At 36.6% G+C, this 14,377-nt stretch overlaps 1 protein-coding gene across 2 annotated transcripts in view; it reads right to left on the bottom strand.

The window, feature by feature from the left end:
- The window catches only part of TNKS (tankyrase), a 156,624-nt gene that overhangs the window by 112,404 nt on the left and 29,843 nt on the right, over window positions 1–14,377 (bottom strand). For both annotated transcript variants that reach the window (XM_069572852.1, XM_069572853.1), the window contains exon 3: window positions 2,328–2,423. In XM_069572852.1, the coding sequence (XP_069428953.1) occupies window positions 2,328–2,423 (96 nt within the window). The remainder of the gene's footprint in view (window positions 1–2,327; window positions 2,424–14,377) is intronic.

The following is a 14,377-nucleotide window of genomic DNA, read 5'->3' as shown; positions in this document are numbered from 1 at the left end:
TGTAAAAACCCATGCATTCTTTATACAGAAGAGGGTATTAGTAATTTACATATTTAAAATATTTACATATTTAAAATATTCAGTAAAAGGGATTTTTACTTTGCTAATTTCTTTTAAAGATTATACATATACCTATATGCAATTTTGGCTAATGCACAAGAACAGTAACATAAAAAATACTGGACCCTCAAGGTAAGTAACGGTACTACAACTATATCTGGCATAAAAATAATGACACATCATCCAGAATAATCTCTAATAACTCTAAATTAAGGCTTTCCTTTCAAAAGATTATCTTTTTGTCAGTGCTCAATCTTTTAAATTTAACTTTGGAAATATTACTTCCACCATATTTCCATCAGAAAGAACTGCTTAGAAGAGAACCTGCATGGGCAGAAACACATTTTAGAATATATTTCATTGCATTATATAACACAAATGTGTAAATATCATTAGCTTATATTTTCTACAAACATTTTCCACTAGAATGTTTTTCTTATAAATCATACCTGAAAAGTTGTATATCATTTCCAAGAGAGCATATTCTTGAAAAAAACAATTAATGAGCTCAGTATTACGACCAAGAAGAATTTAATACTTTCCTACTAAGCAAAATACAAGCTAGATGCTTTTCAAGTGAAGTTTAACAGACATAGTATTGGCCCTCCAGGAAATCTTTGGGGTCTATGAGTTATTCTGCCAAATTTCTTTCCCAGACTAACAACAGGCAATATAATCTCCCATGAAATTCATTTCTGATTAGAAGATTGTTTCTTGTTGTTAATAATATATTCAAACTTTGTCTTTTAAAAAAAGTGAAAGTGGATCTAAGCAGTGCTGCAGTAAATGAACAAATCTAGACCATGGACAAGGCAGGTGCTGAGGGTTGTAGAGAAGCAAAGGTCAGAGGGAGGACACAGAGGCACAGACAGTCTTGGTCAGCTTTTATAACATCCCTCTCTTGCTGTGAATCGTATTTCTCCTTTGGTCAGAGACCACTTCAAGGCTGCAACTGTTGCCCAGGGCTTTGTTAAATGGAAAAACTGAAAGGCTGTGGAACCTAAACAGCAGACCTGAGGCTAGGGACTTTAATTTCATTATTTAAAACTTCATAATTACATTTAAATTTTTCCTTATCTACTCTGGTTTAAAATAGCTTCATCCCTCTCGTGTATGTTATCTTGATTCAGCAACCGAATCACCTAATTAACCTTGTATTAATTTAGATAAATCAGATAACTCAGATTTAGCAGAGATTATATTAATTTTAACACTGAGGGAAGTTGTCTTTCTATGTAGAATAATGAAGCAAAAGTCCACATAATTTTAAACCTTTCTGTATATAGATATTTTTCATTCATGTCAGGGACTTTGTTAAAAATGGACTCTAAATTTAAAAGTAAATACAAGATTTATTTTTCTCAAGTTTGGACAGATTTAAAAGGAAGCTAAAAGTCATTTACTTTCATGCAACCTGAAACAATCCTGTTAGCACTGCAGTGACTAAGAGGCTCCAAATTACAAAGGTCAGTTAAGTAAAAGGCAAAGGCAGCAGAACTCTGATGCTAAGAATAAAAACAAAAATAGACCCAACGCAGCATTTTGCGAATGAAGATCAATGAAAATGGTTGCTCAATATCACATCACTCATAGCATTATTTCCTATGTTGTTACTGAGAGCCTTTCTATTCCAGCATTCCTTCTTTGCTCTTCTTGACATCGGCCTTAATAAAACCAATACTTAAGCCCAAATTTGTATTATCTGAAGTAAAAAGGCAATGCATGGCCTCAGTTAAAAAGTACTTACTTAGTTATCATGGGGAGAAGATAATGATAAAAAATATAAATAGAGTGGCAAGGGAGGAGCAGCACCATATTTTATTTAATTATTGACCTAAGCAATGAGGCAGCAGGTTGTCTTTCTGATCAAAACTACTTTTATAAAGTAACACAAATGCCCTTGCTTGCTCCATAGTGAAGGTCTCCACAAGATTTAACTGAGAAGATGAAGTACAGGAAATGAGGATCTAAACCATAAAAAAAGAAAGTGTAAAATGTGAATAATTATGTTTTCATTTCATGCTGTAGTTCTCAGACATTCTAAGCAGAATAAGCAATCCTATTGCTTCTGCTGTGACAGTATAGCAATTATGGTTAAGAGTTAACATAACAAATCAATAATAAAGTAGAGGTAATGGGATATATTTCTTGAGCTTTTATGAGTAGGAAAAAATAAAAGAAAATTCAGAACATAAAGGTTTTATACAAGCAAGCTGATAGATCTAATAGCTAGTAGATAGGATAATTGGACAGCTCTGTCTCCTTACCTGTGAGGACGGCTTTGGCTGAAGGATCTGCCAGGTCCAGGGCTGACTTCCCATCGGTGTTCCGAATGTTTGGATCAGCTCCGTGCTGCAGCAGCACTGTGCAGGGAAAGCAGAAACAGTATCTTACCTCGGGGATACAAAGAGTATTTACTGGTAAGTGTCGCCTCGGCATGGTGCAGGCATAAACATACATTGCACGATTTTCTCTTTCAAGAAAAAAAAGCAAAGGAAGAAAAAGCAAGAGAGGAGGAAAAAAAGCACTGCAGCAAAGGCTCCTCTCTAGAGTACAGCGAAGTTGGCAACTTGTGGTACAGGATTATCACATGACCGAACATCATAAACATGAAACTAGAGAAATCTTGCCACAGACAGTTTGGGTTTGCCTCCTTCGGGAGGCAGGATGGGGAGCTGTGTGCTCGCTGCCTCGCGCTGGGAAATCCGCTCACGGTGAGCCTGCCCTGTCTTTCCTACCACTGTGGCTGCTTGTTGCTGCCGCTGCTTCGCTGCTGAACTTCCCACCGTTTCCTTGCCTCAGAACGGTTGTAATACTGGGTAAGCCTTTTAGTGCTCACCGCTTACATATGTGGCAACTCACTAGAACACACTGGCTGGCTTCCAGGAAGTTTACCAGACACAGCAATGCATGCAACTCGGGTTCCCTGCAGTCAAGCTGCAGAAAACAACTGCCTTCCACAATAATTCTGGCCATCAAAAATTTTTAGAATCAGTAATTTGATCACTATAATATATGCTGAGGAATGAATGTTACACATGCTATTATGGGTAAAAAGTAGCTACAGAGAATTTTGAGAAGTGTAGGCTTCCAAAAGAAAGAACACTGTTTAATTATTAATTCAAAAGATTTCAAATACATTTGGTATGTGTGTGTATAGTGATGTTTAATCACAAGTTATTCTAACAGTTCAAATTTAACACAAGATTTTGTGTATGCCTGGAGAGAACAGGAGTTGTTACCATTTACCAACATTCTATAGGATAAATTTAAAGCAAAGTAGAAATATTCAATTCAAATAAATGGTTAAAGGCATTATATAATGACTGTTATGTGTCCCAGATTTTCATTCATTAATAGTCTTATGCTAAAGTACATACAATCTTTTGGAATATTGGGAATGCAATCCTCATATATTACTAAGTAATAAATCCTGCTGTTTATAAGGCTTTTCCTCTCCCTTTAATGCACAAGCCACTTAGTCAATGGCTTTATTATAAGGTACAAAGGAACAGCCTTATCTAGATTTGGGAGGCAGCTGCTAGGACAATGTACACCAGCATCTCTTGCACTAAACCTTGGGTACTTTGAGATTTGGGGTAATAACAACTAGCCATGGCTTGAAAAGATGCAGTGAGATTTTGTCAAGACTGTCTATAATATTTCATTCTTGATTGTAAGCAATGAACATAATTCATTTCCATATGTTTATAAAGTGACAAGAGCTAAGTAGCACAAAATAGCAAGTACCATAATATCAAACATCATACTATCAAACTGCAGTTATTCTTTCCTCATATAATGAATAAGCTTTCACTGCAACTAGGTAATTTTTTATTCCAAGAAGAAATCCCAACATGAAGATTTGGCTTATAATGGGTCTATACCATGAAGTAGGCTCATGTATCAAATGTAAAGATGACAGTTATTGCTCTATCTTTACTTGTTGAGTGATCACATGCAAAGGGTAGGAAAACAAAGAAATAACAGCTACCATGAAAAGCTCAGTTTTTTTTTTTTAATTGCATACTTTGAGAACTTAAGAACCTGCTTTAAACAAGGAGTAAAGAAATATGTTAGTTTAAAAAGCCTTGACGGTAATATGATGGGAGCTTTGACTTTGCAGTTTAATGAGCGGCAGAGGCAAAACACTGAAAGCCTTATTGATCCTCCAAAAGTCACCTAAAGCCTCAACCTTAGCTGTTATATCTTTGCTATCTGCAACAGAAATCTGCCCTTACAGTTTAACTGCAGTTTTGTTTTGTTTTAGCTCACTTTTAAAGGATTAATCTTTTCACTAGAAATATCTGTTTTCTTAACATTTTTGAGTCATATGCATTTCATTCACTGGACTTGAACACACAGAAATATCACTGCAGAGTTATGTAGCAACAGGGAAGAAGCTGGATTTTCCAAGCCACATGCTGATAACAAAATTCAAATATCAAACCATTTAAATTGACCAGATATGGGTAAAAAAACTCACAATACCAAGCAGAGTTAAGAGCTTAAGGAGTAATAAAGGTATCTATAACTGGACCAGAAAAGATCTAAACTTACCTAAGTTTTTAGAAAAGGACAGCACTGAGGAGATTAAATGAGAACAGAAATGGCAGCAAAAGTACTAAGCACAGAGACTGATAATACGTATCAGCTAATAATAATAATAATTGTGTTTAAAACACATTTTAAAATTTATTTGTACTCTCAACTCTAGCACTAACTACTAATTCTATGTTGTGTCCTAGAGCCAAACCTTCAGATTTTAACTTTTTCTGTAAAGGCCCAGAGAGAAAATATATTAGGCTTTATAGATAATATGGTCTCTGTCCCAACTACTCAGCCTTGCCTCAACTCCATCATTAAAGAGGAAAAGCAGTCACAGACAATACTTATAGGATGTGTGTGTCTCTGTTCCAATAAAACTTCACTAAAATTTGAATTTTGTATAATTTTCATGTATAAGAAAATTTACTATTATGGTGAATTTTAAGAAAGCACTTAAAATATAAAAACAATTCTTAGCTTAAAGGACATATCAAAAACAAGGGTTGAGCATGACCCATAGCCACAGTTTGCCAACCTTGACCTTGGGCAGTAACAGATAAAGTGTGGGCAGGGATAGACCAAGTGCAGTCTATGGACTGTTTTACTCCCAGAATTCTCCGTAATCAACATTGAGATAACCACAAAAAGTAAGAAGCATTTAAAACTGTGTATGTCATGTAAAAATTACTTTTTCCAGTACTTTCTCTTTATTGTAGTTTAAAATTATTGGCCTGCCATTCATTGAGGAAAGAAAAAAACTGGTCCCTAACCACAGCTTGAGAAGCACAACTTAGACAATTATCAGGTCATCACAGAGGATTTCTAGGTATCGAGAATGGTCTTGGCTTCCCTGGTGGCTCAGATGGTAAAGAATCCACCTGCAATGCAGAAGACTCAGGTTCGATCCCTAGGTTAGGGAAGATTCCCAAGAGAAGGGAACAGCTACCCACTCAAGTAAACGGCACCCCATTCCAGTACTCTTGCCTGGAAAATCCCATGGATGGAGGAGACTGGTGGGCTGCAGTCCATGGGGTCACGAAGAGTTGGACACGACTGAGCAACTTCACTTTCATACACTGGAGAAGGAAATGGCAACCCACTCCAGAGTTCTTGCCTGGAGAATCCCAGGGATGGGGGAGCCTGGTGGGCTGCCGTCTATGGGGTCGCACAGAGTCAGACACGACTGAAGCGACTTAGCAGCAGCAGCAGCAGCAAGTATTCTTGCCTGGAGAATTCCATGGGCAGAGGAGCCTGGGGGGTTACAGTCCAAGGGGTTGCAAAGAGTTGGACACTAACGAGGGACTAACTTTCTTTGTTCAGAATGGTATCAAATCCCCGATGAAGCTTTTAGATTTACAGTCTGAGCATTAATATCTAAAATCTTTTAAAAAATTGCCTCAAATAGACCTTTTTTCTCCCTTGCTTTAAGTCAAAGAACAAAGAAAGATTTATTTATCCTAACACTATCTAACTGAAACAAAACTAAAAGTTGAGACTATAGATCAATGAAAGTTGTAGGGTACATACAAAAAAGTCGACTTTTCGAGCAGTTGCTCAAGTCAAATTTCTGTTTCACGTTATTCTCCATAAAGATTTGTGTGGCACTATTTTCTAATACCAGAAGAACAGCACATACATAGGGCAAAGATAACAACCATGCCTTTCAAGAATGTCAGTCTGTACTTGAAGTGGTGATAAGCAGGACTCTGCTAAAGGCTTCAAAATTTGCTTTCAAAGTTCCGTGCTACCAAAAGGAATAATAAAATATGACTACACATAAATAATACAATAAGAAATTCATTTTGTAATAGATTCTTTTTCAAAAGTAGCACATATGTCTGAAGAAAGTCCCCCAAATACACAATCAATACACAAAATAAGGTTTGAAGGAAAAACAGAAAACTAAGATCTGAATGATATTCAGTATGTAAATCTGAGACTACTGGAGACATTCAAAATCTCTTTACAATATCTTTGACCATTAGGGCATTATCAAACCTCAAATCCCAAATGACTAGGCTATACATCTCAAATTCATTTATCTCCTTTGGAAATTAGAAGAGTGGAGAAAATATAGCAGCTAGCATACACAATAACAGGGAGTTAAAACTAAGGTAAGATCCCAATATTCAAAATAACATTCTCAAAAGAGCTATGGCACGAAGGACATGTGATTTTCCTATTTCTGGGACAAATATTCAACTACAGTAAAATACCAGATTCAGAGAGCATGCCTTCAGCCGGTGACCAATGAAACAGAGATAGAAATGGACTCATTTAATTCCTCAAAACTATTAAATTTAAGTATTCACATGATTTTAATTCTTCTAAACAAAAAGAAATATTTTATATACATGTAAAAAAGTCTCATCAAACTCCAAAAAAAGAAAAAAATGAAATGCTATAATGGTAAATTATATTTAAGTACAGGCATTAATAACTGATTTAAGAAGATGAAGAAATAGAAGCAATGTGAATTTTCCAAGCTAAAAATGCAGCAAGGCTTTTACGTAAATTATGAAAAACCATTTCGAATGGTTTTCACTTTTAATGGCAGAAATTCACCTATTAAACTATGGCTAATTCCTTGTTATGTCAATTTTAGAGCTACATTAAGGATCTAAAACTATTCTTCACAATGAACAGATATTTAATTTTAAAAGAAGCTATGTTTATGTTGAAATGTTTTACAAGTATTTCAATATCATCTTACTTTCTTAAGAGTACAGAGATACTCATTTGACTGAGTTTCTAAAATTAAATCATACAAAGCATTAAGTTTATTAGATTTTTCAGCAAATAAAAATTTTTAAATTTTAAAGCAAAATACTATGGAACCAAATTTTAATTAGCTGTAATCTTCAATGCATAAGACAAAAAGACACACAAACTGCTAGTATGAGAAAAGATGCTCTACATCATCATTCAAAAGAAAAATGCAAATGTAAAAGATGGGCAGTAATCCATCTTTTATTATTAACGGTATTAAGTATTAGTGAGACTATACTAAACTGGAACTCTTATATATTACTGGTGGGCATATAAAGTGGTCCGTAACTACTTGGAAATCAATTTGGCAATTACTTACAAAGGTAAATATACACTATTGTTACATGCTAACATCCTACTTTTAGGTATTTATCCAAGAGGAAAAGAAATATGGCCATACAAAAGACTTGCACACGAATACTGCATGTTTATTTAGAACAGCAACAAAATGAAAAACATCTGAATATTCATCAACAGGTGAAAGGATAAGCAAATTTTAGCATATCCATACCAAAAAACTCTACTTAGCAATTAAAAGAAATAAACTATTGACTTACACTTTGCCAACAAAGGTCTGTATAGTCAAAGCTATGGTTTTTCCAGTAGTCATGTACAGATGTGAGAGTTGGACCATAAAGAAGGCTAAGTGCCAAAGAATTGATGCTTTTGAACTGTGGTGCTAGAGGACTCTTGAGAGTTCCTTGGACAGTAAGGAGATCAAACCAGGCAATCCTAAAGGAAATTAACCCTGAATATTCATTGGAAGGACTGATGCTGAAGTGCCAAAACTTTGGCCACATGGGAAAAGCCAACTCACTGGAAAAGATTCTCATGGTGGGAAAGAATGAGGACAGGAAGAGAAGAGGGCAACAGAGGATGAGATGGTTGGATGGCATCACTGACTCATTGGATGTGAGTCTGAGCAAACTCTGGGAGATGGTGAAGGATAGGGAAGCCTGGAGTGCTACAGTCCATGGGGTCACAAAGAGTTGGATATGACTTCGGGACTAAGCAACAACAACACAGTGTAGGGATGAAATCTCTAAAACATACTCAGCAAAGAACCTATTTCTAGAATAGAAAGCTAATTTACTGTGACAGAAAACATATCAATTGTTCTCTAGGGATGGTAGAGGGGGAAGAGAAAACTGACTGCAAATAGATATGAGAGAACTTTTTAGAGTGATAAAAATGTTCTACAAAATTATAGTAGTGATTACATGGGCCTATACATTTATCAAAACTCATCAATACACATACTTAAAATGGATGCATTTTATTTCATTATATCAAACTAATTTTATGTTAGAATTCAATAACGTTGATTTTTTAAAAGCTCAAAGAGGGGTCTAACCAAAGATTAGAAACACCTGAAGAGAAATTTACTGACCTCGAAAATATATCAATAGATACTTCTAAGAATGCTACAAGGAGAAATTATCATGGGCAAAGGATGGAGTGAGAATGTCTAATAAGTTGTAACCAGTCTTAAAAGAAAAAGAAACACATACATATTTGAAGAAATAATATCTAAGAGCTTCCCATAACTAATAAGACATTAAAAATAAGAAGGGCAATTTACAGGTATTTACAGATTCAAGAAGCTCAAACAGGATAAAGTCAATGATACAGAAAAAAATATTAAACATATAAATTAGGAATAACTACTATAAAAAACAGCTGATAATTCAAGACAAGTCAATACGTTAACAGAGTAATAGTACAACACATCAGAGGTAAATATCAACAATTTGTAAAACTACCCTAACTATAGCATGTGCTCAGTGGCTCAGCTGTGTCCGACTCTTTGTGACCCCATGGACTGTAGTCCACCAGGCTCATCTGTCCATAATCTTTTCCAGGCAAGAATACTGGAATGGGTTGCCATTCCCTTCTCCAGGGGATCTTTCCAACCCAGGGATTGAACCTGTGTCCCTTGTGTTTCCTGTATTAGCAAGCAGATGCTTTACCACTGGAAACCCAACTATAGTATATGTTATACTATATAGCAAATGTTAAGCAATGATTTAATTATAAATCTGTTTCTACATATATATAACAACACCATATTCCTATTCTCAGGACAAATTTAATGTAAGTAAATTATTTTAAAACAAATGTTAATAGCTTTAAATACATTCAAAGTTTTTCTACAAAACTACTCTGGAAGCAAGATATATAAGGTCTGATTAGCCAAATTCAAGAAAACTTTTCCTTTGATATGAATATTTATTTTCATTTTCAAAATTTTCATTTTAAAAAATTTCCTCTTTATATTTCTTTTTAGAATTCCCTTCAATTCTTAAGATCTATCTTTTCCCAGCAGAGTTCTTACCTCTAAAAAAACTCAACATTTAAATTCTTCAAATTTTAACATTCATTGGTGATAAATACTAGTTCTAAATAGCAAATTAAATTTGGGACTCAGAAAGAGTGATCAATTCAATTCCCTGTCAACATACTCATGCTAATCAGTAAGTTTCAACATAAGCGAGACTCATGTTGATTTTTTTGTGTGTGTGATGCTCAGCGGCTATCTTCTCACTGAACGAGCAGTGACATTCAATGAGTGAAATAAGCTTCTTTCATCTTAAATAATATCCTTTGGAGAAACCTCTGAGAACCTCAAATATAATGCCTGGCTTAAATTGACCTTACTAATAAAGCTCTTCTAAAATGAGATTTAAGAGCAGGTATTGCCAAAGCCTTTGACTGTGTGGATCACAATAAACTGTGGAAATTTCTGAAAGAGATGGGAATACCAGACCACCTGACCTGCCTCTTGAGAAATCTGTATGCAGGTCAGGAAGCAACAGTTAGAACTGGACATGGAACAACAAACTGGTTCCAAATAGGAAAAGGAGTACGTCAAGGCTATATATTGTTACCCTGCTTATTTAACTTCTATGCAGAGTACATCATGAGAAACGCTGGACTGGAAGAAACACAAGCTGGAATCAAGATTGCAGGGAGAAATATCAATAACGTCAGATATGCAGATGACACCACCCTTATGGCAGAAAGTAAAGAAGAGCTAAAGAGCCTCTTGATGAAAGTCAAAGAGGAGAGTGAAAAAGTTGACTTAAAGCTCAACATTCAGAAAACGAAGATCATGGCATCTGGTCCCATCACTTCATGTCAAATAGCTGGGGAAACAGTGGAAACAATGTCAGACTTTATTTTTGGGGGCTCCAAAATCACTGCAGATGGTGATTGCAGCCATGAAATTAAACGATGCTTACTCCTTGGAAGAAAAGTTATGACCAACCTAGAGAGCATATTGAAAAGCAGAGACATTACTTTGCCGACTAAGGTCCGTCTAGTCAAGGCTACGGTTTTTCCAGTGGTCATGTATGGATGTGAGAGTTGGACTGTGAAGAAAGCTAAGCGCCGAAGAATTGATGCTTTTGAACTGTGGTGTTGGAGAAGACTCTTGAGAGTGCCTTAGACTGCAAGGAGATCCAACCAGTCCATTTTGAAGGACATCGGCCCTGGGATTTCCTTGGAAGGAATGATGCTAAAGCTGAAACTCCAGTACTTTGGCCACTGCATGCGAAGAGTTGACTCATTGGAAAAGACTCTGATGCTGGGAGGGATTGGGGGCAGGAGGAGAAGGGGATGAGAGAGGATTAGATGGCTGGATGGCATCACTGACTCGATGGACGTGAGTCTGAGTGAACTCCGGGAGATGGTGATGGACAGGGAGGCCTGGCGTGCTGCGATTCATGGGGTCGCAAAGAGTCGGACACGACTGAGCGACTGAACTAAACTGAACTTATTCTAGTATACTGTAGAAGGAAATGGCAACTCACTCCAGTATTCTTGCCTGGACAATTCCATGGATAGAGGAACCTGGCAGAATACAGCCCATGGGGTCACAAAGAGTCAGACATCACTGAGCAACTGAGCACATTCTAGTATAATGAACCGAGAACCAAGCAAACTAGGGGAAAGTTTTGAAGTCATGGTCACGTGGTCTTAGTTTGGTCTGCTGCTGCTAAGTCGCTTCAGTAGTGTCCAACTCTGCGCGACCCCACAGACGGTAGCCCGTGAGGCTGCCCTGTCCCTGGGATTCTCCAGGCAAGAATATTGGAGTGGGTTGCCATTTCTTTCTCCAATGCATGAAAGTGAAAAGTGAAAGGGAAGTCGCTCAGTTGTGTCTGACTCTTCGCGACTCCACAGACTGCAGCCCACCAGGCTCCTCCGTCCATGGGATTTTCCAGGCAAGAGTACTGCAGTGGGGTGCCATCGCCTTCTCTGAGTTTGGTCTGGTTAGCCATAAATTAAGATGATTAGTAATTTTCCAGTGTCCAGAGTTACACCATCCAGTATAGTAGCCATTCACCAAATACAAGTATTGAGTCTTTGAAATGTGGCTAGTGAGACTGATGATCTGAATTATTGATTATATTTCATCTTAATTAAATATTAAAACTGAAGCATGATCCAACTATTGGAAAATGTTTAATCTGTTCTGAACACCTTAGATATGTGAATCTACCATTTCAACTGTAAACTGAAGTAACTGATGAGGTAGGGTAGCGGCGCTCTTCCTCTCCCCTTCAGCAACAGAGCATCCCACAGTGCCTGCTGCCGTCATTCGGCCCTTTTCTCTCAGTGTTATCTTTTGCAGCGCATGGTACAAGGACCACAAGGAGCTGGCACACTTCGATTATTCTTCTTTTCACAATCTATGTATGCAACAAACTGTCTAAAAGTGGCTTGTGGCATCTTTTCTAATCAAATCAGTCAGGCTCTGGCTTTGGCCCTGGACTGCCATGCAACATGAACAACAGGGTGTAGCCCTGGGCACTGCAAGACGTTTAACAGCACCCCTGACCTCTACCCGCTAGATGTCAACAGCATTCCCCTGCTGTGACAACCAAAACCATCTCTAAACATTGCTAATATCTCCTCAATGGGCAAAACTATTTCTGGCTGAAACCACTGCTCCTGAGGGTCTTATGGGCCCACAGCCAATCCCCTTATACACATGCACTTGTGTGAGGTGGAATACATGAAGGTCTTTGCTTCTCTCCTCTCCACACTTTTACATATTGGGTTACTGCATTAGATTTCATTTGAAGGAAGACTTTTGTGGTTTAATAACTTAATAAGAAAGAACCAAATAATAAATTAGTAAAATAGTAACTCATAAATAGCTTTTAAAAACGTAATAGTAAATAATAGTAAATGGTAAACATAAAAGTGATTTCTAAGGATTCTTATTTTAAGATGCTGTGACCTATGAAGATATTTTTTGGGGTACTGACTTTATATTAATAAAGCAGTTTTATTTATTACAAGGGATAAAAACTACTTTAACTGGCTTAAACAACATGAAAATTTATTAAAGAAGAGAGGTATCTCATCAAAAGCAAAGGCAGAAACATGACCCCAAATTCATCCTGTTGCTGCCAATCCCTGTCTCTCAGCTCCTGTCACCATCACCCTCAGATACAGATAATACAGATGCTATCTGAATCTTAATTCCAAATTCTCATGGGAGAGAATTTGCTCCAGCTTGCCTCAAAATCCTGTTCTGGACTTCAAAAGTTTTTCCAGAGAAGAGGAAGAGGCAATAAAAACAATGATGATGAAGTAAGAGGCATAGTTCTAGAGTACTTGGGCAGATCTCAATAGGCATCTACAGCAAAAAGAGATCTTAATTTTAAAGTATTATATAGAATACATGGTAAATGAGTAGGCTTACAAAAATATGTTTTTATTTTACACATTTCTACAGCATTTTAATGTTTATTACAAATGCCATGCCATGCTAAGTCACTTCAGTCGTGTCCAACTCTTCATGACACTATGGACTGTAGCCTGCCAGGCTCCTATGTCCACGGGACTCTCCAGGCAAGAATACTGGAGTGGGTCGCTATTCCCTTCTCCAGGGAATCTTCCTGACCCAGGGATCAAACCTGTGTCTCTTACATCTCCTGCAGTGGCAGGAGGGTTCTTTACCACTAGTACCACCTGGGAAGCCCCAGTTATTACAAATGTATATTATGTTTATAATGAGAGGGAAATGAGAGAGATATTTCTCCTCAGACAAAAAAGATCTTTATGCACACTGTGCAAATATATTCACCAAAACAATACTTCTCTTAAAGTTGCTGTTTAAGTAATTAATTTGTAACTAATGGAGAAATAAAAATCAGGTAGTTCTTATCAACTGAATAACATTAAATATGGCAGTAGCATTAAATTAACAAGATCAATATAAAATAAATATATTAATTTAGAAACTGTGATAATGCTGAGACTGGAGAATAAGTCTTAAGTAAAACTGTCAAGAAGTAATTTTCTATTGTATAAAAGTCCAGATTTTTAACCATACCACCTTCTGTCTTTGCCTTTGATATAAAAGTCACCAAAAATTCAGAATTCTGTCAACATATTTGTAATATATTACCTAATTTTACCTCAGTGAACTATCCACCTTTATGTGCCTTTGAACTTAGAAAAAAAGTGCATTCTTATTTTTTCCTGGTCAAGTACACAAGAATAAATGGATTAAAAATAGGTTTCTATTTAATGAGGCACATAAATGCAGATAGTTCACTGAGGTAAAATTAAGTTCAAAAAATAAATTCTCTCCTAAGGCTGCTTCACTTACTAGTGGCAAATTATCACAGTTCAGAGTGGTCCTCTGGAATCAGACTGAACAGGATAGAATCCCAGGTCCACCATCTCCTAGTTCTAGGACCCCTGGAAGCAACGTCACCTCTCTGCGCCTCCATTTCCTCATCTGTAAATCAGGAGAGAGTAACAGTATCTACTCATGGAGCTACCAGGAGGACAAAATAAATATTTGAGGCACTCTTAGAACAGGGACTAACATATAGTCCACATGTGCATATAAGAATTTTTAAAAGACATTAGGAAACTAATTTCAGAAAATAAAATTTTACCCAATTTACATAAGAGAGTAGTTCTTTAGGATAAAATTTTGGCATGAAATGTTTTAATAAAAGAATCATCCAATTAAATT

The sequence above is a fragment of the Ovis canadensis genome, chromosome 26 (genome assembly GCF_042477335.2).
Source record: "Ovis canadensis isolate MfBH-ARS-UI-01 breed Bighorn chromosome 26, ARS-UI_OviCan_v2, whole genome shotgun sequence".
Lineage (NCBI taxonomy): Eukaryota > Metazoa > Chordata > Mammalia > Artiodactyla > Bovidae > Ovis > Ovis canadensis.
This window is presented reverse-complemented; position numbering and strand designations above follow the sequence as displayed.